At 40.8% G+C, this 24,900-nt stretch overlaps 1 protein-coding gene across 2 annotated transcripts in view; it reads right to left on the bottom strand.

Annotated features, from left to right (window-relative positions):
- The window catches only part of FGF12 (fibroblast growth factor 12), a 590,755-nt gene that overhangs the window by 392,841 nt on the left and 173,014 nt on the right, over positions 1–24,900 (bottom strand). The window contains exon 1 of one of the 2 annotated variants that reach the window (XM_073675155.1): positions 17,526–17,829. The exons of the other annotated variant lie outside the window; for it this stretch is intronic. Within the exon in view, the coding sequence (XP_073531256.1) occupies positions 17,526–17,616 (91 nt within the window). The 5' untranslated portion in view covers positions 17,617–17,829. Of the gene's footprint in view, positions 1–17,525; positions 17,830–24,900 lie in introns of those variants that run through there. 2 annotated transcript variants of the gene reach the window in all.

The following is a 24,900-nucleotide window of genomic DNA, read 5'->3' as shown; positions in this document are numbered from 1 at the left end:
GGGCTCGTCTGAAGTTTGCTAGAGAGCATTTGGATGATCCAGAAGAGTATTGGGAGAATGTCATATGGTCAGATGAAACCGAAGTAGAACTGTTTGGTAGAAACACAACTCGTCATATTTGGAGGAGAGAGAATGCTGAGTTGCATCCAAAGAACACCATACCTACTGTGAAGCATGGGGGTGGCAACATCATGCTTTAGGGCTTTTTCTCTGCCAAGGGACCGGGACGACTGATCCGTGTACATGAAAGAATGAATGGGGCCATGTATCGTGAGATTTTGGGTGCAAACCTCCTTCCATCAGCAAGGGCATTGAAGATGAAACATGGCTGGGTCTTTCAGAATGACAATGATCCCAAGCACACAGCCAGGGCAATGAAGGAGTGGCTTCGTAAGAAGCAATTCAAGGTCCTAGAGTGGCCTAGCCAGTCTCCAGATCTAAACCCTATAGAAAACCTTGTGAAGACGTTTGACCTCTGTCACTGCCAACAAAGGATATGTAACAAAGTATTGAGATGAACTTTTGTAATTGACCAAATACTTATTTTCCACCAAAATTTGAAAAAAATTTCTTTCCAAATCAGACAATGTGATTTTCAGGATTTGTTTTCTCATTTTGTATCTCATAGTTGAGGTCTACCTATGATATCAATTACAGGCTTCTCTCATCTTTTTAAGTGGGAGAACTTGCACAATTGGTGGCTGACTAATTACTTTTTTCCCCACTGTATATGACTCCATTCCACTACTCGGACAACCACTTTTGAATTCCTATGTTTCCCCCTTGTAAAATAACAACATTTATACTCACCTCCAGTGCCAGCGCTGTTTCAGTGATGTCGTCATTGGCTCTCCCAGGGATCACGTAGCATTGTTATGTCACGTAATCCCTGTAGCCAATCAGTGCTGACTTCAGTCTCCCGTCCTTCGGACAAATCACACACATCCAGAGGGAGTGAAAGCTGCTGATCTCTCACATCCTTCGGATGTATGTGATACGAAGACTGGGAAAGTGAAACCAGCATGATTAGCCACAGGGATCGCGTGTTATAATGTTACACAATCCCCTGCAGAGCGAGTGCGGACACTGCTGGAACAGCACTGGCACTGGAGGTGAGTATTATTTTTCAAGGGGGCAACATGAGGGTTGAGAAGGAGTTGTCCAAGTAGTGGACAACCCCTTTAAGGATATATTGATACATTATATTTGCTATGATTTTCGCCAATTTCTATAATATGATGTGTGTGAATCATACGTAAGCTGGACATACAAATGAGCTGAGCTGTTTGATGAATGCTCATTTGTCAGACCACTATGTCTTCAGACTCCTTATAAACATGAGCTATTCATATGTTTTCAACAAGGAGAGAGAAGAAAGCAACTGCTAGAAACCACTAGTAGAGGCTTATAGCCCTTGAAAACAAAGGAATTGACCATTGAAATTACATTTTTCCGATCCTTCTCTTTTCCATCATCATCATCTTTTGGGGCAGAATTTGAAGGCTCTCATACACAGGTGGTGCTCTGGTACCTCTGAAATCGGTTCAGCCCACTTTCTTCTAATATGTACGAGAGCTTCATAAATCAATAGTACAAGTGACAATAGGAAACTTTGTAATATACTATATTTTATCACTGAAATGATTTGCTGTCTTTCTGAACTAATCATTCTCTCTCAAGTCATGGGTAAAATCCTTACCAAACTGAATTACTTACTTCTCATACCCCTTTTAATGATAAAAGCAAATTTAAAAAATGTTTTGGTCTTCATTCCCATCTGCATTGGAGGCTCAGTCATAGATTCCATGATTTTTACTGAAAATAATAGTGCAGCATGTAAAATGACAGACTCCTTTATAGTCAATAAGGTCTACTGGGAGCTGATTTTCAGTCCATCATTGTACGGATTCATCTCCTGCATAAATCGCATTCTTCTGTTCTAATAATAATTTTTAATGCAGATGTGAACCTATCCGTAGCTGTTTAATAAGTATGGCGCACACCACCACTGCAAGTCAGCAAGAGCTCATAGGCCTTGTTTATGCTTTCCAGGTTTGGCACAGCTTTTATTCATTAAGGACCTTGGCCAACATAAAACTTATATTAGAACATATATCTTTTCTTAGACGAACTGTACAACTTTATTTAAGTTTAGATTCTCATTGGTCTGCAAATTATTAAAAGGCTGAGTACATTTATTTTACATTTTCAGCTTTCCTTCACCCACCCGCAGTTATCTGTGCAGCTTGTGATTGTTTATGCTCTGGACTTCCTACCAGTACTGCCTCAGACTATCCAGACTACATTTGTAATAATAATATTTTTTATTGATATAGCACTAACATATTCCGCAGCACTTTAGAATTAAGCATTTACCATGATGCATTGCATCACACACATCTCTATCTCCCATCTTCGCTGCCCACCTACTGTGTCTAGTTGGCTGCTGATCTGTGGCCCACCCACTGCACTCACAGACCATGTTTTTCAAACTGCTATACAGTGTGCACAATTATTAGGCAATTTGTATTTTTGATGATTCATTTTATTACTGAACAACTACAGTTCTGTCAGTGAATTCAAAAGGTTGATAAACCTGAATATTTCTGAAAGTAGAAGTGAGGTTTTGTCTTTCTTAGGAAAATATCTATCAGTGCATAAATATTGGGCAACGATTTATATGCAGAATTGTTATGCTACTAAATGAAAAATTTAAATTTTCCCATCTCAATTGTTTGTTTTTAACTGTTATACAACTCGAAATGTTCAAAAATACATTTTTGACATTTCAAAAAAAATATCAGTGATCAATATAGCCACCTTATTTTTCAATAACAGTTATAAGCTGCCGTCCATTCATGGAGACTGTCAGTTTCTTTATCTGTTGATCAACTTTTTGGGCACAACCATCCACAGCCTCGCAGACATTGTTGACAGAGGTGTACTGTTTTCCTTCACCGTAAATCTCCAGTTTAAGAAGGGCCCATAAGTTCTCAATATGGTTTAGGTCAGGTGAGGAAGGGGCCATGACATTATTCTTTCACCTTTAATGGCAGCCGAGCAGTGATACTTCCATGCATGAGATGAAGCATTGTCCTGCATAAAAGTCATGTTTTTCCCTCAAGAAAAGCAGACTTTCTTGTACCACTGCTTGAAGAAAGTGTCTTCTAAAAGCTAGCAGAAGGTTGGAGAGTCCATATTTAACCCAAAAAAGGTCCAACAAGCTCATGTTTAATAATACTAGCCCATGGCAGTAACCCCAGTTCCACCTTGCTGGCATCTGAGTCGAAGTGGAGGTCTGTGCCCATTTACTGATCAAGCCACAGGCCCATCCATCTGGTCCATCAAGAGTCACTCTCATCTCATCAATCCATAAAACCTTTCAAAAATCTGTCATCAGATATTTCTTGGCCCAGTCATGCCATTTCAACTTCTGTCTTGTTCAGTGGTGGTTGGGTTTCAGTCTCCTTACCTTGGCCATGTCTCTGCGCACTGAATACTACCACCTGTTCCCTGTCACCCTCCTCCACACCATAACTCCATTACAGCCCCCCCTCAGTGCTTCAGCACAGTTACCAGTCGCTCTTCTCCTCTGCAGTTCTTCCTCTTCCTTGTCATAACTGCTTTTTGCTTATTTCTCAATCAGCTCTATTCTCCTCTACATCCAACCTCCCCGCTCCTTCTTAGCAACCATCTCCAATCTCCTCTGCATCCAGTCTTCCGCCTCCTTTTCAGCAGCCAGCTCCGACTTACTCTGCATCCAACCTCCCCATCCTTCTCAGCAGCCTGCTCTGATCTCTGCATCCTGCCTCCATCCTTCTCAGCAGCCTCCTCTGCATCCAGCCTCCCCCTCCTCAGCTGCCTGCTCTGATCTCTTCTGCATCCAGCATCCCCCTCCTCAGCAGCCAGCTCTGATCTCCACTGTATCCAGCCTCCATCCCTCCGTCTCAGCAGCCTGCTCCCATCTCTTCTGCATCCAGCCTCCCCCTCCTCAGCAGCCAGCTCCGATCTCTTGTGCATCCCCCCTCACCAGCTAGCTCTGTTCTCTTCTGTATCCAACCTCTCCCTCCTCAGCATCAACAAGCTCTGATCTCCTCTGCATTAAACCTCCCCCTCCTTCTCAGCAGCCTGCTCCGATCTCTTCTGCATCTAGCCTCCCTCCCCTCCTTCTCAGCAGCCAGTACCATTCTATTCTACATCCATCCTATTCCCTCATTCTCAGCAGCGAGCTCCGTTCTCCTCTGCATCCAGCAAGCCCTTCTCAGTAATGACAGCTTTACTTTACTATATGCTGGGATCGGCCTGAGTGACAAATTATGTTCCGGCCAAAGCAGAGGCAGAAAATTTCTGTACGCTGAGGTTTGAACGGATTGTAAGAAGATAGTAGCAAGAAGTTAAAATATCAATGTTTTATTTGTTTCTAATAAAAACATATAGAATTATCACCCAAAAAAGTGCACTGTGCATATAAAACCTCAGATATACATATATGCAACCTAATTAGGAAGACAAACAATACTCCTGGATTTATACCTTTATGAGACCAAGTTATTGAGCTGACTGCGCAATTTTCTATTAGTATACCCTGTTTCTTACAGGAGGCTCAAAAACGGCTTACTGATAGTCAATCATTATGCCACAACTCGAGCACTTCTATATGGGGGGTCCTTTCTCTGTATTATTTCTAATTATCAAACGCTCTCATTATCTCACTTAATTAAGGGATCCGAGTGAGTAAACATCGTACCCCCTTTTTTTTCAGTCAGATTTATACAAAAAACGATTTTGACAGAGGCATATAAATCCTCCTTGACAAAAGATTGAAAAGATCTCCTCAGACCAGCTGTAAATAACAAACTAGAAAATAAATCGTGCTAATGACATTAGAGAAATCTTCAAACGTCATTGGCCAATTCTACTGATGGATGCGGACATCAATGAGAGTATACATGACATCCCCCAAATCACCTTTCGCAAGGGTCGATCATTAAGAGATAGATTGGTCCATAGCCATTATAAGCAGTCTCCTCAGGTATCATGGTTGGAAACAAAAATGAAGGGTTGTTACAGATGTGGAGATTGTATGGCATGCAGGTCGGTGAAACAAACAAAAGTTTTCATGAGTAATAACACAAAAAGGGAGTATGATATAAGGCATTTCATTAATTGTCGAAGTGTAGGCATAATATATAAAGCAACATGTGAATGTGGGGCTGAATACGTTGGAAAGACGAAAAGGGAAATTCGAAAGAGAATTAGAGAACACATTCGCGACACTATGAATAAGAGAAATACCCCGATCGCCAACTATTTAAACAACTTTCATGGGGCAAATACGGACAAAATAACATTTGTGGGGATCGATAAGATCCCCCCCCCCAGAGAGGGGCGATTGGGATAGAATGATCCTACAAAAAGAATCCAAATGGATTTTCTGGCTACAAACAGTACACCCGACTGGACTTAATGAACAACTGTCTTTCATCCCAATCCTTTGAGCATGTAGGTGAAAGAATAGGAACGATTCATCTTAGGGACAGCCGCCGTTGAGTGGGGGCGCCATTGCGTAGATCCCCTAGGGTGCCAACCTCCGCGTTATGCAGGTGACAGCTTAGGAAAGTGACATTTACTAAGGGACTGTTTAGATCCTCTTATCTTTTCCTAAGAAATTTCCCCTCACTGTATTTTCCTCCGTATAAAACTAACCCATGGATAATTGTCGGACATGCGAACTCAGGGCCCCCACCCTCATATATTTTATTCATATCTGATTTTTCAGTGATTTGTCTGTCCGAAGCCTCACTTCAGTCCTATATCCTTGTGTGTATGTTTAATGCCATTGGCAGGAACTTGTATATACTTATATAAGAAAGGTCATGCTTGGAGGAACAGTCTCCTCTGACCTTTGAATATGATTTTGTATATTGGGGATTGGGAAATATCTTAAGGGCATACTATACCCTATAATAAACCCCCTTAATATATGCTGCAATTCAGGTGCGCTTTGTGAGGTGGTAGGCATGACCCTAACCCTGATAAGACAGGCTCCGGAGATATGGGAAACAACTCTGAGACGAGTTGCGTTCCACCTCGGAGCTTGCATTCCAAGGGCGGGATATACGTCACGGGGAAACCGGAAGTGACCTGGAATATCGCCCGCGAATGCATGCACAGTAGGAGATCTACTGAAGGGACATGGGTACCGGAAATACACACCACATGGCAGGTCTGGCAGTTAACATACAAAGTGTATGCAATCCACTAACTCCCCTGAAGAATAAGGAAACGCGTCGGGAGCCGAAGCATGATGTAACCTGCACTGACACCAATGAAGGAGACTTCGTGACAGATAAGTCTGCCTATATATAAAAAATTGGTTAAATGGTTTAATTATGCCAAACTATTCAAATTGCACTAGAATCCGTGGGCTGCTAAGAGTTTGATAAGCAGCAGGATGGTGTATAAGTTATGACATTGTACTTTGAGGTTTATAGTTTCTTAGTGCCTCACAAACTGACAGTATGCCAAATCAATCAATTTCACTATAAACCGAGGGCTGCTAAGACAATGTGGTAAGCAGCAGGAGTGTGCAATAATTGATAAGGTATCAATCATGACATATTGAGACCTATGGTGTTTTTGTGTCTCACAAACCGTTTTTTGTATAAATCTGACTGAAAAATAAAGGGGGTATGATATTTACTCACTCAGATCCCTTAATTAAGTGAGATAATGAGAGCGTTTGATAATTAGAAATAATACAGAGAAAGGACCCCCCATATAGAAGTGCTCGAGTTGTGGCATAATGATTGACTATCAGTAAGCCGTTTTTGAGCCTCCTGTAAGAAACAGGGTATACTAATAGAAAATTGTGCAGTCAGCTCAATAACTTGGTCTCATAAAGGTATAAATCCAGGAGTATTGTTTGTCTTCCTAATCAGGTTGCATATATTTTTGTCTGAAGTTTTATATTCACAGTGCACTTTTTTGGATGATAATTCTATATGTTTTTATTAGAAACAAATAAAACATTGATATTTTAACTTATTGCTACTATCTTCTGATTTATAATTGAGGTTATCTATATTAGCTGAATTATTGAACGGATTGTAGCAGGAGAGGTTTGAACGGATTGTAGCAGGAAGTGAGCAATCACCATGAGAAAGCTCAGGAACACGCAGGAACCTTGACAGCAAGTAAATTATAAAGTTTTTTGTTTCTTTATTTTTCAGAGACTTTGTAATAGTTTTAATAATCTGTATGCTCAGACAAACCCTTTAAATGATATAAAGAGGGTTTGTCACTTGCTCAACAAATTTGAGTTAAATACATTATAAAATCACTAAGCCCCCGTTATTCTGCCGCTTATTCTCTCCATTGCAAAGATATTTGCATTTGTTGATTTTGCAGCGTAGTATGTGAAATCTCTCTTATAGTTGAACTGGGCATTTCCTCAGTCTTCTCTGTTAGCGTGCACTTTCAAGCCTCCCCCCACATGCTGCCAATCACAGATCAGCTGTTGAGCTGTGATTGGCAGCATGTAGGAGAGAGGGGTGAAGCTGCACGAGAAGACTCTGAAGAAACTCTCAGTTGGGCTTCAAGCGCAGAGAATTTCAAATATTGCACTCCAAAAGCAACAAAATGAGAATATTTCTGCAATAGAGTGATGCAGTGCAAACCGGAAAAGAGGTCGAACCATGGGACCTCAGGGATTTTTATAAGCTATTTATCGCAATTTGTTTGAGCAAGTTACAGGTCCTTTTTAATATAATTTAAGGTACTCTTAATATGTTCATACTTGTTGTATTTTAATGACCTCTCAACTGCAAATTAGCAACAGTTACATTTCCATCTAAATGGATGATATAACAATTAAAAGGATTTTTTGGCTTAGGCTGCATTCACACATTGCGGCTGTGGTGTGTTTTTTTAGTTGTAGTAAAAATGGTGCTTGTGCGAATTTTGGAAAAAAAACATAATGTGACCTCAATGTGTGAACTTAAGCTATAGAAAAACACACTTTCAAGCAGTGTATTTCATCTTTTTTAATCGCTTGGAAACCTTGAAGTGGTTAAAAGAAGTTGTGAAGACCCGGGGTCTTCCGTGGGCGTAATACTACTCAGACAACACAGGGTGAGGGTAAAACAGTGTGGCAATCCTTTATTAAACCACCAAACGGAAAATAAACACATGGAACAGTCCCAGCAAATACCCAAGATGTCTTTGAATTCTGACTGCTACAGAGGCATATGCCCTTTAATAGCTACAGTTGTCCTTTCAAGTACATATCCACAGGTCAAGGATTAGGGATGATATTATTCCACAGGGCTCAGGTCTCATTGTTTGTGCATTTAATCAATTTAAACAGTGGGTATAGCAGGAGGGCTCTTTAAATCAACATCTAGCTGGCTTTAGTACAATATGCAATAAGAATAGTAACAAACATCATTGTTTCAAAACCAAGAGAATTTAACATTCAGGCTTATACACATAAGAGTATGTCCTTCTTGTCAAGCCACAGAAATACACATACATTCACAAGTCAGCACAAACACAATAGTGTATTTCTCTTGGCTTAACAAATCTAGACGTCTGTCTGATTAAGATAAGAAGCTATTTCGTCACAGAAGTGACACACTAATTATTCAGACAACTTCCGCTGGGAAGCTGCCCGCTCTCTATAGTTTACAGTATAAAGTAAAAGACTATGGTGGCTGAGCCGCCACAAGAATGATGGCCAAGCTGCTAGTGATGCCGCTTCATGAAAATGAATGCTGGCATTTTCCCAAAGTGGTTTCATCAAGGAAGATTCAGCAGCTGCACCAGTGTCTAAAAGACAGCGTGTGCACATAGCCGTAGGCCACGGCCCCACTATCAGTATTTGGTCAGTATTCGGTCAGTATTTTTTCTCAGGAGTTGGAGCCAAAATCAGGTGAGGAGCAATCACAAAAAAGGTATAATAGAAAAAAGTGCACCAATTCTGCATTTATCACCCACTTTTGGTTTTGTCTCCCACTCCTGAGAAAAAATATTGATCAAATACTGATAGTGGGGCTGTGGCCTAAGAGTTATTAAACCGCTTCACAGCTCAACAACCCTGAAGCGATTAATTGAAATGACCTGCTCATTCCTTGGGTGGCTTCCGCTATGACGCCGTCCACTCTCTACACTTAATAGTATAGAGTGAAAGCCTCCAGCAGGAACGACAGCAAAGCCGCAAGCAAAGCTAACTCAGGAAAACGACCACCAATGTTCCTATAGGATATGTTCATTTTTTCCAGCAGTCAAAAACATTTGTTTTTCAAGTAGAAGATGCTTTAGGAATTGCTTCTTTTCTCTGTAGTTTTTTAAACCTGAAGCATCTTTTTAGTTGTTTCTGGGCGCGTCTTTGATGTTTTTTATCGCCAGCATTTTTGTGAGCATTTTTCAGCGTTATTTAAGCAAGTTGTTACTGTGGCTTTCCAGCCTTTTTTTAAAATCCATTAAACAATGAAGCAAAAATGCTGACAAAATGCTCAAAAAATGCCAGGGCTTCACAGTTACGTCTATTGTGCATCATTTAGCGTCTTCTTAGAAGAAAACAACAAAAGAATGTACATGTTACTTCTTTTAAGCGCTTGGTGTCTTTGAAAGCCTGAAGTGTTTAAAAGGTGATCAAAAGTCTGAATATATGAATAGCAAGGCATTGTCCCATACAAATTAATGGGTCCATTCTTTTGATCATTTTGTTAGCACCTTTTTGTTTGCAAATCAGCCTAAAAACAGTGGAACAAGATGCAGTGTGAACATACACTTGGGGTAGTTTCAAACACTCATTGCTTTTTGTCAGCAAAATTAGTCAAAAATGTTTTTTTCACACTATTTTCGCCAATAAATGGAGCTGGGGAGGGATGGGGACAAGGCAGTGACTGGCGACCTCTGTTTATCAAATTCATGATGAGCGGTGGCATAATGACGGGAGTGGACTAAGATTTGAGGTGAGGAGCACAAGGAGGCACATGCCACTTCACGCCTCGTCTGAGTCATTAAGAGGAATGAATCAGGTGCCTTGCACTCCACCAAGCTTCCTCAACAAGGCCAACGTAAAGAATGCTGGTCTAGATGAATCGGGGCTACAGTGTATTTGTTGCAATGTGGGCTCAGCTGCATTTTAATCAAAACTCAGCATGCTCTAGGTGTGGCAAGTAGTTTTTGGCCCCGATCGGTGTGAATTTAGAGTGAATTCACACTCTGAAGATTTTATTGCAGAATTTTCTGTATTTGATAACCAGTTCCATCCATATGAATGAGGATGTTTTAGGAAATAGGAAAGTCACAAAACTTTCCGTAAGGCCGTGGTCACATTAACGTATAGCATCAGAAGCAATATGCTACTGACACTCGGCTCAAAGTCTGCTGCAAGCGTGATCCCAGTGTCAGTGGACTGTGCTCCGATTCTCCCGATCGCAGCACAGGTACAGAGGAGACGGAGAAAGTAATTTCTCCATCTCCTCCATTATCGGCATCCTCGGTAATTGCACTGCACTCGGATGACATCAGAGTGTAGTCGATGTTTCATACGCACCCATAGACATGTATGGGAGCATGCCGTCTGATATACAGTGGGTACGGAAAGTATTCAGACCCCTTTAAATTTTTCACTCTTTGTTTCATTGCAGCCATTTGGTAAATTCTAAAAAGTTCATTTTTTTTCTCATTAAAGTACACTCTGCACCCCATCTTGATTGAAAAAAACAGAAATGTAGAAATTTTTACAAATTTATTAAAAAAGAAAAACTGAAATATAACATGGTTATAAGTATTCAGACCCTTTCTCAGACACTCATATTTAAGTCACATGCTGTCCATTTCCTTGTGATCCTCCTTGAGATGGTTCTACTCCTTCATTGGAGTCCAGCTGTGTTTAATTAAACTGATAGGACTGGATTTGGAAAAGCACGATTTGGAAAAGCACACACCTGTCTATATAAGACCTCACAGCTCACAGTGCATGTCAGACCAAATGAGAATCATGAGCTCAAAGGAACTGCCCAAGGAGCTCAGAGACAGAATTGTGGCAAGGCACAGATCTGGCCAAGGTTCCAAAAGAATTTCTGCATTACTCAAGGTTCCTAAGAGCACAGTGGCCTCCATAATCCTTAAATAGAAGAAGTTTGGGACCACCAGAAGTCTTCCAAGACCTGGCCGTCCAGTCAAACTGACCAATCGTGGGAGAAGAGAGATAAAGAAGGGTGAGAGAGGTAAAGAAGAACCCCAAGATCACTGTGCTGAGCTCCAGAGATGCAGTAGGGAGATGGGAGAAAGTTCCACAAAGTAACTATCACTGCAGCCACACAACAGTCGGGCCTTTATGGCAGAGTGGCCTGACGGAAGCCTCTCCTCAGTGCAAGACATATGAAAGCCCGCATAGAGTTTGCTCAAAAACACATGAAGGACTCCGAGACTATGAGAAATAAGATTCTCTGGTCTGACGAGACAAAGATAGAACTTTTTGGTGATAATTCTAAGCTGTATGTGTGGAATAAACCAGGCACTGCTCATCACCTGCCCAATACAATCCCAACAGTGAAACATGGTGGTGGCAGCATCATGCTATGGGGGTGTTTTTCAGCTGCAGGGACAGGACGACTAGTTACAATTGAAGGAAACATGAATGTGGCCAAGTACAGAGATATCCTGGATGAAAACCTCTTCCAGAGTGCTCTGGACCTCAGACTTGGCCAAAGGTTCGCCTTCCAATAAGACAATGGCCCTAAACACACAGCTAAAATAACAAAGGAGTGGCTTCAGAACAACTGTGTGACCATTCTTGACTGGCCCAGCAAGAGCCCTGACCTAAACCCAATTGACTCTGGGGAGACCTGAAAATGGCTGTCCACCAACGTTCACCATCCAACCTGACGGAACTGGAGAGGATCTGCAAGGAAGAATGGCAGAGGATCCCCAAATCCAGGTGTGAAAAACTTGTTGCATCATTCTCAAGAAGACTCTTGGCTGTACTAGCTCAAAAGGGTGCTTCTACTCAATATTGAGCAAAGGGACTGAATACTCATGACCATGTGATATTTAAATTTTTATTTTTTAATAAATTTGCAAAAATTTCTACATTTGTTTTTTTACAGTCAAGATGGGGTGCAGAGTGTACTTTAATGAGAAAAAAATGAACTTTTTAGAATTTACCAAATGGCTGCAATGAAACAAAGAGTGAAAAATTTAAAGGGTCTGAATAATTCCGTACCCACTGTATGCTGCCAATTGCAGCATGCAGACTCGGCATGAGAAAATAAATGCTAGTCGGCAATGCTCCATAGTATAACACTGGATAGCACTCATCCGAGTTATATGTTGGCTACACGCCAGTCTGAGCTAGCGTTAAGTCCACGTTCACATGTTCAGTATTTGGTCAGTATTTTACATCAGTATTTGTAAGCCAAAACCAGGAGTGGGTTATAAATACAGAAGTGGTGACGTGTTTCTATTATACTTTTCCTCTGATTGTTCCTCTCCTGGTTTTGACTTACACATACTGAGGTAAAATACTGACCAAATACTGAACGTGGCAAATCCAATCATTGAGGCTGTAAGCAGGTTTTCCATGCCTTTAATGAATGTGTTCCTTATTATGTAAGATCAAATGAATACATATAAAACCTTCTTCTTCTCAATCCTAAACTTCTCCAATAACTGACCTCACTAATACAGTAATGAATCTCCCACACATGGTGACGGACGGCCGTCCTGGTGAATGTCTTCCAGTGGTCTGTTCTATTATGATGTTAATTGATACAAGATATGATTATGGCTAAACTCCTGGTGCTACATATGCCTTTGTAAAGTCAAATTACCAGAATAACATTTTCCAGGCAGCAAAGAAGATCATATTATGAAGCAGTATAAAGAGACATTGTTTAATGCATTATCACCACGGCTGGTAGAAAGGTTATGGAGGAGAAGGACCCACTCCTTTTCGGTTTGAGGAAAAGATTGCTATCTTACTACAATAACCATCTACACATCTCCATCTTTGTGATCGGCGCAGGAAGAATAAAATGCAATGAAGTTGGCCCCTGGTTGGATCTTTATTCTTTACATGCCACTTGCAGATTCTGAATGGAGTAGGGGAGTATGGATGTAGACAATCTGTCTCCAGAGTTCACTATATAAACTGCATACGTTATGAAATAGATCTCTCAGGCCAAATGAGGCTGGTGTACTTATGTTAAAAATCCATGTCAGAACAGCTATACACTCCTTTTTGAGAAGATTGATATTGACATGAGCATTTCATGATTTCAGTTGTACCTCCAACTATGTGCTCATTTTCCTAGATGGCAGGAAAATGTTAAAAAAGGTTTATACAGTCATACATATTTTTGAATTAAGTACACCAGCCTCCTTCCATCCACGAGATTCATTTACTAATGTATGCAGTTTGTGTTGTGAAATTTGATTCAAGATCATAAGTGTGTACTGGATGTGTAATTGTGGCTGGTAATCTTATATAGCCATCTGATATGTGAGTATTGGACCCGATGACCCTGGAGGTCCCGTCCAGCTCTAACATTCTATGATTCTATTGTGACTGGTATTATCCTTTTGACTTATGCGCCTGGCACTGCTAAAGGCTGTTGTAGCTAGTGATATTAAATGGTCAGGGTGGCTAGCCACTGTTTAGCCACCACTAAGTTATTTGACACTGAAGTTTCTCATACTATTCAGAGATATAACCTTGGTTTTTCTACACTGGTACGGACAGTAAATTGAGACAATGTGAGCAGCAGCTTTCTGAATACCTCCTACCCGGGAGCTTCAAAAAAGGAGAATTTCTATAATTGAACACCACTTTATATTAAGTTATGTAGGTTTGACATTCTTTCCTGATTTATTTCCTATTATATCTGTCAAGTGGTTGCTATTTTATTTTTCTGATACAGAGCTCCAAACCTCAAGCAAGGACATTAGAAATATAAAACCCTGACTATAGGCAGCCAACACTAGAGGGAGCATAGGAACTTACTGAATACTGTAATAGTAGAAGTAGTTGTACTAGTAGTACTAGGAGGAGGAGTAATAGTTGTAGTAGTAGGAGGAGGAGGAGTAATAGTTGTAGTAGTAGTAGTAGTAGGAGGAGTAATAGTTGTAGTAGTAGTAGGAGGAGGAGGAGTAATAGTTGTAGTAGTAGTAGTAGGAGGAGGAGTAATAGTTGTAGTAGTAGTAGGAGGAGGAGTAACAGTTGTAGTAGTAGTAGGAGGAGGAGTAAAGCTAGTAGTAGAAGGAGAAATAGTAGAAGGAGGAGGAGTACTAGCAGTAGTGGTAGTGGTAGGAGGAGTAATGGTAGTAGTAGGAGGAGTATGAGTAGTAGTAGTAGGAGGAGTAATGGTAGTAGTAGGAGGAGTATGAGTAGTAGTAGGAGGAGGAGTAATGGTAGTAGTAGGAGGAGTATGAGTAGTAGTAGTAGGAGGAGTAATGGTAGTAGTAGCAGTAGTAGTGGTAGTGGTAGGAGGAGTAATGGTAGTAGTAGGAGGAGTATGAGTAGTAGTAGTAGGAGGAGTAATGGTAGTAGTAGGAGGAGTATGAGTAGTAGTAGGAGGAGGAGTAAGTAATAGCAGTAGGAGGAGTAAGTAATAGCAGTAGGAGGAGTAATAGTGGTGTAGTAGTAGTATTAGTAAGCTCTGGTGGCAGCTGCAAGTTATCAGGTTATCTATGTCTAAGCCGAGAATTTTGAGCTTTGTCGCAGGAAAAGAAAATGATTGTTAAACTGCCATAGAGAAATATAAAGAAATCAGTTGCCACAGAAAAGGCTTAAAATGATATAGTTATAAAACATGGTGATTCACTAGTATGCTCATATAATTATGGGATTCTGCTAAATCAGCAATATAACCAAAATTAAAATATGATTTTTTACAGTTTCTCTGTACAGAATGTTTACTGGTTCTATACATATATAATAATATACATCCAGTGAATAAGGAGCTAGTTTATATGCTGACAGCGCTCCTCCGAATGTCATTGCACACCTGTGAGCATTTCTTGCCTGGTCCAATGGAAATATCGAAGGGCGTCAAATCAGCTCCATTCTTAGACAGAACAATGCAATGATCAGAACTGCTGCATTAATCACCATGCCAAAGCGCAGAGAGATTATCTGGTAACAGACACCGGTTACAAAACACCAGCAAAATGAGGCAGAACATCTGCTTAATTCTTTAGAAAATAACTTTATCAAATTTGTACTGGACATTTCCTTTTCCGAAATCTCAGCTCATCCCATGAAGCACATTATTTCCTCTAGTGATTCAATTGTCAATGAACCGCTGGCTTCTACTGATGTTTATCTGGGGCTTCTGGACGCCTTTCCCTGCATTAATCTGAGAGCAGACTATAGTGACAGCAACAGGTTACAGTCAATCCTCTAAATGGTTTCGTATGAAGCAATAGGAAAAAAAATAAAAGGTTTGCGTTTTCTATATTTAGCAGTCTTATAAGTGCTTCTTTCTGACTTTTTAGGACAGCCAGGCTAATGCAATTAAGGCAAAAGTGAAGCTAAAGTCAAACCATGGCCACAGGGAGATTTATTTCAGACGCGGCTCGTATAAAGAAGTTTCTGCTAGGAATGAAGGGTAAATTCTGAGTAACCTATTCACTGGAACTCAGGAATAAAAGGAGCTCGCCTCCAATAGAAACCGATGGATATGCCCATCATTCCAGGAAATTAATTTACTGCTCTTGGTAATGAAGACATAAATAGCAATGAAATAATAATCTATTCAAATGATTTTACAGCAATGATTCTTTTATGTGTTGGGCTCCTAGACGCTAATGTAACATCGCAGCCACTCCAAGGCCAGTCATCCTGGTAATATGCATCATATACATTATTATACTTGATGCCAAAACTACAGATAATATTCCAATCAAATACATATTTCATGTTAAGCATCAAATAAAAAATAAAGTATCAGGAAGGTGAAACCAAACCTGGTCATAAACATTTGTAGCATTATCAGTAGGATTCGTATATTAGGGCAGAGTTAGATGGCCATAATTCTCGTGCGAGGATCGCATCATAAACCACGTACTGGCCGGCACCTCTCCTGACTTGAGCTTGACAGCTGCATAGAAATCCATCACGCTGTCATGTTGAGGTCAGGAGAGGTGCCGGCCAGTCCGTGCAGAGTGATGCGATCCTTGCACGAGTTATACGGCAGTCTGTCTATGCCCTTGAAGGTATTCTTCACTACTGCCACGTCCAGGAACATGGTCAAAGTAAATCAATGGCTCTCCATGGATATGTCCTATTCAAGTCGGTCTGCAGGTGGAAAAGAAAAGACCTTCCACCTAAAAGTTATGCTGGCATGGATGTAGACATACATGAGGTCTCATGTAATGTAACACAAGTGCATCAAAACAAAATGTGAACAGGAAAACTGGCCCAAGTGATCAACGAAGAACTACAAACACCACAAAAATAGTCTAAAATATCAATTGTAATTTCATTCCCAATAATATTTTACATTCACTTCAATGAACATTCACAAAAGCCCAATAAGTCCATTTAGTTTGGATTCTAGGTACCCACAAATATACGTACAAAACACATAACAGAACTAAAGAAGCTAAACTCTTAGCTAGCTCAAACATATTACTCTACCATACATTATGTTTCCAAACCGTTTTACGTCAATATAAATACAAGATAAATAACTATCACTACAATCTAGTACGGTATACATCCCATCTTTATCATACAATATCCTATAGTTTAACTATGCATAATACATCAAATAAATGATATATTAATGAAACCAGCTATATGCGAGTCTGCAAAAATATTTATTATGTGTATTATTCAATCCGATGAATTTAAAGCTTCCTAGTTTTGGTAATATTTCTTTCAACCCATTGGCTTGTATGGGACTTTTTGTACTTCTGGTCTGTAGCACACTGCTTGGAGGAAGATAAAGCCAAATACCCCATTTACTAGCCTTCCTGTAGTGTTGGGAACAGACGATCTGTCCAGGGTGCTGAACCATCCTTTAGCTGATCATAAACTCTCATTTTACAATGTATTGACTCTTTAAAAGTTTACACATGTCACAACTTTCGACTATGGTACAGAATTACAACTGGAGGCGAATATATATGAATGATATATACAGGACATCCACAGAGAGGACCGAAACTTTATAATGCTCTATAAAAAGTAGATACCTTCTCGATCTGTCTCACATAAAGAAATGAAAGACTGATCTACCTCGACACGATCTTTCCATAAGACAATTGATCGACTACATGCCTTACATTGCATCTAGGATGTGGCAGGGACTGCGCCTTTTAATATATTCCTTTGCATTATAAATATGTAAGTGTAGTTGAGGCAGTACAAGCAGGCCTTTCATTAATGGATGTAAAACCCTGAAGAAGAAGCAATCTGCAAAGCTTTCTTTTAAAGGCAGCAAATCCAATCAGTATTAGAGAAGCCTGCATACACCGAGACAGAAGATTTCACAATCCGAACTCACCACTTGAATTCTTGCTCTGTTTCAGGCGCTTTCCACATAGACACTGCAGCATATGCACTCCTTTCTTCAGGAAATGCCCAAGAATCTTCATTGATTGACTTTTTTCTGATTCCTTGACAGGTTCACAATGTGAAGGAGTCAGCAGCACATCATCCAATGCATGGGGCTTACAGTCGTGGCATCGACTGGGCTTTGGTTTGTTAGTTGCATTCGCGACCAGAGGATTAAAAACTGTTCAAACGTGACATGTTGGGACTTTTCAATGAAGGCAGTTTGCCAAAAAGGGCCGAGTCTGGGAGATCTTTGTGAGGACGTCAGATGGAAAACATTGAATCTCCTCCTAGCCCGGCCTCCTCCAACAAAGCCAGGCTCTCTAAACAACAGCAGCCACTGCACACATAGCTCAGTGTATACAGGAGCTGATAGGAGGAGGCTAGGAAACCGAGCAAATGAGCACAGAGACAGGCGGATACTTAGTAATAGCTGTATCCAGAAGTTACAGATGTGGAAAAAGCATCTCTCCGTGCAATATATGTATATAGAGAGTAACGACGTCCTAGGGAAGGCTGAACGCTCAGGTTACTCCTACAGGTGGAGCAGGACCTGCTTGGAAAGAATGAAAGAACTGACATGAATGCCTCTTACTGTCTGGCCAAGAAAGAGTCTCATGTCTTCACATTCTCCAATCTATATTTAAGAAATAAGACGATACAGTGAAAATAATTGTATTTTATTATATGCTTTATACTTGGATTGTATCACAATGTCAGAGAAGATGCAACAGGTTGTATGAAAGTGATGTGTGACAGCTTTATAAGTCTTTAGAGAAAGGGAGCGGCCATGTGTTTATTAGTAGCCGAGGCTTTATCTGACTGCACGAAACATGTTCTTTCTATGATAAAAAAAAATCTTGTTCTAGGCGTTTAATCAGAAGTAATATTACGCTGCTGCCATAATAATCACATAATAATAATCATAATAATCACAACTACCTAGTAAACTATTAGATCCCGACCCAGCACACTCATCACTTGTTGCCGTTCAGTCCAGGATGTGGGAAGATGTTTTATGACTCACAGCTTCTAATCATCTTACAGTATGCATTAAAATATGGTTAAAGGAAACCTGTCAGGCGAGTCATGCTGAGCAAAGTGGGTAGCATCAATCAGATCATGGCTGCACAATTGAAGTCAGGTATATTATACTCTGAAACACTCGGAGAAGTATACTATGAATTTCCGGCCAGGGACTATAGTCAGAGATGAATCTAGTCCGGCTCCGCCCCTGACCGGATCTTCCCAGCACTGCTGCAGGTGATTGACAGGTCTCTTCCTATGTACATGTGAGGGAGAGTCCTATCAATCACAAGCAGCAGTACTGGGAAGATCCGGTCGGGGGCGGAGCCGGACTAGTGTCTCCTCCTATAGATCCAGACTGGAAATTCAATGTATATTTTCTCTGAAATGCTCCAATATACCTTGGCTGCAATGGTGCGCCATGCTGAGATTCTGGTCAGCATAAGTCACCTGACAGGCTTCACTTGAAGGGACCCTGTCATTAGGATGTTATCACCCTAACTAATGACGTGTGTAAAGACACTGCTTTAATGTTGATTAAATCCTTACCTTGCCTGTAGAATTTAATTTGGAAGTTTTAGAGAAAGTCAGTGTTTAAATGTTATGCTAATGAGCTGCAAGGAGGTTGGACACAGCACTTACAGCTCTGCTGCCTCTCACCCTGTTTCTTCATTGCTTGCCTCCAGTCAGCTGTGGACAGACTCTTGTCTCGGGTCTCGGTGACCCGCTTCGCTTTCATTACATGGAGTGGGACATGTGCAGCAAGGTGTAAATGACATTAGAACATAGATCTGTGCATGCATCGCCCCCTCGGAGGAGACAACCCAAGGCAATGACGGCACTTGCACAAAATCTGAGGGGGGGGGGGGGCAGGTCGTTGAAACAAGATTGTTCTGTCAATCAGAAACCAAAGGCCGGCGACTCGCAAAAATAGGGAGAGAGGCAGATGAGCTGCAAGTGCGAAGTGTAACCCGCTGCACATCCGGCTCATTAACATAAGATGTACAGCTGAATTCTCTAAAACTTCAAAATGAAGGTAAATATTTAATCAGCATTAAACACGTGCCATTAGATAGTGGTATAACATGATCATTGCAGGATCCCTTTAAGTATATTGTGAGAGGCTGAATGAGGGGATATATACCATAGTTTGGATCCACAGATGGCTACAAGTGTTGAAAAGGGAGAGTAGAAACAACACCAATCCTGTCCTGTCGGGTAAAGTGGAAAGAACGAAGCATCAATGCAAAACAAAACCAGTCACCAGGTATGACAAGTGGTTTACTAGAAAGTATTTTTTACTAATCCTGGGCAACCCATTTAAGTCTTTGGACAAGTGAGTGGTTGCATAGAATCACAATATACTATGTGTATGAGTGTCCTTTGAATCAATGTGAACAGTACTTTGTATTCTTCACCTTAAAGGAAATCTGTCAGCAGGATTTCACCAAGCCTCTATGTGCTGCTGTACATGCCGCCTAGCGCCGCCTCTTTCTGCTTGACTGACAGCTCGTTTTCTTGACATCACACAGCAAAGCAGCTGTTGATCAAGCAGGAGAAGGCAGCGTGGGCGGGGCTTAAAGTCAGGGTGACATTTGAAAGCCCTTCAGCCTCATTTGCATCTCTAATCAAAAGAAGAATGGACTGGCCATGTAATGGTACTGCTGGTCTCGTCTTTGAAAGAGCTACATAAACATACAAATATCTTGGGGGATGAAATCCTGCCGACAGATTCCCTTTAAACATCAGAAAATCAGTAATAAAGTTATATGCAGCACCTGAATGAATGAATTTGCATTTTTTTCTCAAAAACTAACTGTAAGCAATGAGCAGATAGTACAACAAAGTAATACAAGCACAATGTCGCATTTGCAGGGCCCCTAAAATGCCTGAACAGCAGAAACCCACCACAAGTGACCCCATTTTGGAAACTACTCCCCTCAAAGATATTATCCAGGGGTGTGCTGAGCTTTTTGAGCCCACAGGTACTGCACAGAATTTGATAACATTAGGTCATCATATTGAATATGTGTCATCATATCATTATCATTTTTTTGGTAACTTTTGAAAAAACCCTAAGCCTAACCCTAAGCCTAACCCTAACCCTAAGCCTCACCCTAAGCCTAACGCTAGCGGGAAAGAAAGAAAGAAAAAAAGGAAAATTATAAAAAAAATAAATAAATGTAATCTGACTAAGGGTAATCTGACTAAGGGGATGACACGGGGGGATGATCAAGGGGGTGCACAGCGATCTATCACAGTAATCAAAATTCAGCAACCAATAGGAAAAATCCCTGCGGTTGCCGGGTGCAGGCTGGCAGAACTGTGTCCGCCATTTTACTTCAGGAGAAGGAGGAGGAGTGCCGGGGGATCACAGATCTAGTACTAAGGTACTGTGGCGGGGTCTGGGGACATAATTTCTCTCTCCTCTGACAAGTTATATCATGTCAGAGGAGAAATTACTTTTAAACCGGCTCACCCCTTTTTTTACGTGATTGCGATTAAGTGATCGGGGACCGGAAAAACCGTCCCTGATCGTGTTCTTCAGGGTCTCAGCTACCTCCGGTAGCTGAAACCCCGGAGATTTCCCGACTCTAGAGGGTGCTATTACCTTATTCCCGATCGCTGTTTTAAAACGGCGATGAGAGAATAAGGCCCCTTAGCGGCCACCATTTTAAAGCGTATCGGCAGTCGTTAAAGGGGTGAGGAATGAAATACAATATTTCTGCACAGATGTAGCACATATATACGTAGAGTATGTCAATATGGACAAGTAATATGCAAAAAGATACTACAGTCTGTTATTTCCGAAAATTATTCTGCATTTTAGGAATGAGGCATAGATTTCTGTGATGGCGGGGTAATCTATAAATGCACCATTTATAAATATGGCCACCCAAAGGTCGTGAGAAAATACTGTGTATCGCCAACAACATCCTATAAAATATTAAAGTCAAACTCCAAAATAATCAGCGTCACATACTCGCCTATCAAATATTAGTGCTTACTAAATGACTTTCTAACTTTTAACAATGCCTTAAAGAGTAATGACTTTGAGGCGAGCAAGCAAAGGTTGGAAAACCTTGTCAAAGGCACAAATGACTTGGTATTTTACAGTAAAAAGATGAAAAAAGCTGCTCATAGATACAGTTACTTCGTTCCTTTAAGCACTGTAAGCCACATTATTAACACCCAACTATTAAGTAAGGTAGGGTTAAGGAGAATTATCCATCCATCAGTGCAAGTTATAATTGTCTCTCCTGGGATTCATAGACTAGAAGAAATTTTCCATGCACTTTTAGCTTTCATTGCCAGAGCGCTGCCAACTCGCCGATGTGGACTTACAATGCTGTGTCTATTGCCAGATAAAAATAAAATAATTGCAAATGTTGAGATTATGACTAGTTATCTGTGAAATGAAGCAGGTTGGAAACTCCTATCGAGTATAGAGTCCTAATTACAGTATTTGCCACCATAGCAACAGTTGTTTTGCGCGTTAGACCTAGAGAGGAGGGCAAGACGCTGCAATGGGCTGTGGAAAAAGGAACGGAAATGACAGATGCTGAATCTCAAAGAGGGAATTCCCAGGCTCCTGAGATAAGCCCAAGATACAATCTGTTCCTTCCTATCCCAAATGACCAGCACACAGGTGGCTAATACACAGATGAGAACCAGTTGTAAGGAAAGCGTTTATATAAAGGGACAGGCACTATATACACAGGCCCCATAAGCTCTTACAGCCAGGACTATGACATGAAGGGCAATAACATCCAAATACATGGTCTTAGAGCCAGAAAGGAATGGACCGAGCTTGGAGCAAAGCCCACTGATAGCACTTTTATGCCACAGCCCCACTGTCAGTATTTGGTCAGTATTTGGTCAGTATTTTTTCTCAGGAGTGGGAGCCAAAACCAGGAGTGGGTGATAAATGCAGAATTGGTGACTTGTTTCTATTATACCTTTTCTCTGATTGTTCCTCACCTGGTTTTGGCTCCCACTCCTGAGAAAAAATACTGACAGGATACTGACTAAATACTGATAGTGGGGCTGTGGCTTTACTGTAATAAACTGAATTATTCTTACTCCGATAGCTGCTTTGTCTCCTAAAATGCAATGAAAAAGAAATATAAATATAAATAAGGAACAGCATTTAAGAATCCACTTTAGGGGAAGGTGACACGACCAGTTTTCTCTCATCCGAGACAATCCGACCGATTATGAGTTTGATCAGACTGTGAGCATAGTGTGATCTGATTTTCTCGAATGTGGAGAAAATAGAAAAAATATGTTTCTCTATCTTCTACATGCAGTGTATCCATGAAAATCAGACGTCATCTGAGCGCTGTCCGATGTTTTCCATGGACCCATAGACATAAATGGCCGACTCGGTCTAACGAAACAATCGGACATGTGCACAGCCTCATTGAAGAACATGGGGACGAGTGCTATCTGTCAAAAAGACGGACAGCACTCGTTCAATTTTTACAGTCTTGTCCACGAGAAGCATAGGTGCTGCCATAGATAAAGCTCTTATGGTTACTGTCTACTGCTCTTTAACCCTTCTATGGGCAGTGTGAACTTTGACAAGGCTCCTTCATTTCACTGGCAGTTACAGTATACTTGATAACCTGTCTTGATAAACATCAAAAACATGCTTGCTTTGGTTTGGGAAAAAAGGGGTCAGAGATTTTTTTTTCATTGATCCAGATAATGGTCTAGCTGTTTTATATGTTCTTCTTACAAAGTTACACTGAATTAGGCACTCATTCCAGAGTGAACAATAATATTTGAACATTGAACTATGTCATCAAGATTTTTTAAAAGATGGGTACTATTCCCCATTGCTATATATGAAAAAATCAAGTATTTTTCATAGGCAAATTCATCGTCAATTTTTTTTCCAAAAACCAGTGACAGAAATCCAAAGCTAATCTGCTACTTTAACATGCAGAACCTGTTTGATGTAATTGAACAAGGCACAGATTTTATCATTTACTGTACTGTGCATTTATTACTCTTCACAGCTTTCTTATGAAGCATGTGAATGGCATAAAAAATACCCCATTCACATGTAATGCCGGTGGAATATCAGAGGATTCTTTCAGAATCCAGAATCCAAACTATTCCTTTATAAAGTTTTCAATTCATAAAAGATATACAGAAATGTATACAAGTATTACTCTCTCAAGGTGCCTGATAAGGCTTTATACATACAGCGGGTGATATAAGTATTGAACACGTCACCAATTTTCTAAGTAAATATATTTATAAAGATGCTATTGCCATGAAATTCTCTCTAGATGTTGGTAACAACCCATCTAATCCACACAGGCAAAGAAATCACACCATAGATGTCCATAGATTAAGTTATGTGTTGTAATGAGAAATGACACAGGAAAAAAAGTATTAAACACCCTTACTGAAATGTATTTAATACCTTATACAAAAGCCTTTGTTGGCGATGACAGCTTCAAGATGCCTCCTGTATGGAGAAACTAGTCGCATGCATTGGTCAGGTGTGATTTTGGCCCATTCTTCCACACAGTTTTCAAATCCTGAAGGCTCTGTGGGCTCCTTCTAAGAACTCTGAACTTTAGTTAATTACATACATTTTCTATTGGATTCAGGTCAGGTGATTGGCTGGGCCATTCTAGCAGCTTTATTTTCTTTCTCTGAAACCAATTAAGAGTTTCCTTAGCTGTGTGTTTGGGATCATTGTCTTGCTGAAATGTCCACCATCGTTTAATTTTCATCATCCTAGTAGATGGCAGATTTATATCAAGAATGTCTAGGTGCATTTGTCCATTCATCCTTCCTTCAATCACATGATAACTTGCCAACATGGTATATTGAAAAACAGCTCCACACCATGATGTTCCTGTGGCGCCCTTGAGGGTTCGACCGCCACAGGGATGCTGCACTTCTCTAATGGAGTGTAGTGCTCCTCCTCTGAGGTAAGAACAGCGTGATGGTCGGGACTCAACCCTTACATCCAACACCACATTTCTCCACCAGAGGGGGCTAGTATGCACTAGGTGCTGCCCTCCTGGTTACAGGGAAACTGGGGAACCAAGAGCTAGGGGAGCCATTTAGTGGGTGAGGGTGGAGGACTCACATTTTAGTGACACTTAATAATTCATATTTAATAAAAAGCCATTTTTGGTTCTTGTTCTTTTGATGGTCTTTGGCGGTCAAGTACTGTGCTCTCCCACCCTGATAGTGGATCCTGTGTGGGCCTGCAGCGGATGGAGACACAGCCCTCGTACCTTGGCCTAGGGACGAGGGGCAGGTTGTAGACA

Source organism: Phyllobates terribilis, unplaced genomic scaffold (genome assembly GCF_046119375.1).
Source record: "Phyllobates terribilis strain yellow unplaced genomic scaffold, ASM4611937v1 Scaffold_3__8_contigs__length_932513732, whole genome shotgun sequence".
NCBI lineage: Eukaryota > Metazoa > Chordata > Amphibia > Anura > Dendrobatidae > Phyllobates > Phyllobates terribilis.
Note: the sequence above shows the minus strand (reverse complement) of the source record. Positions and strands in the feature narration are given on the sequence as shown.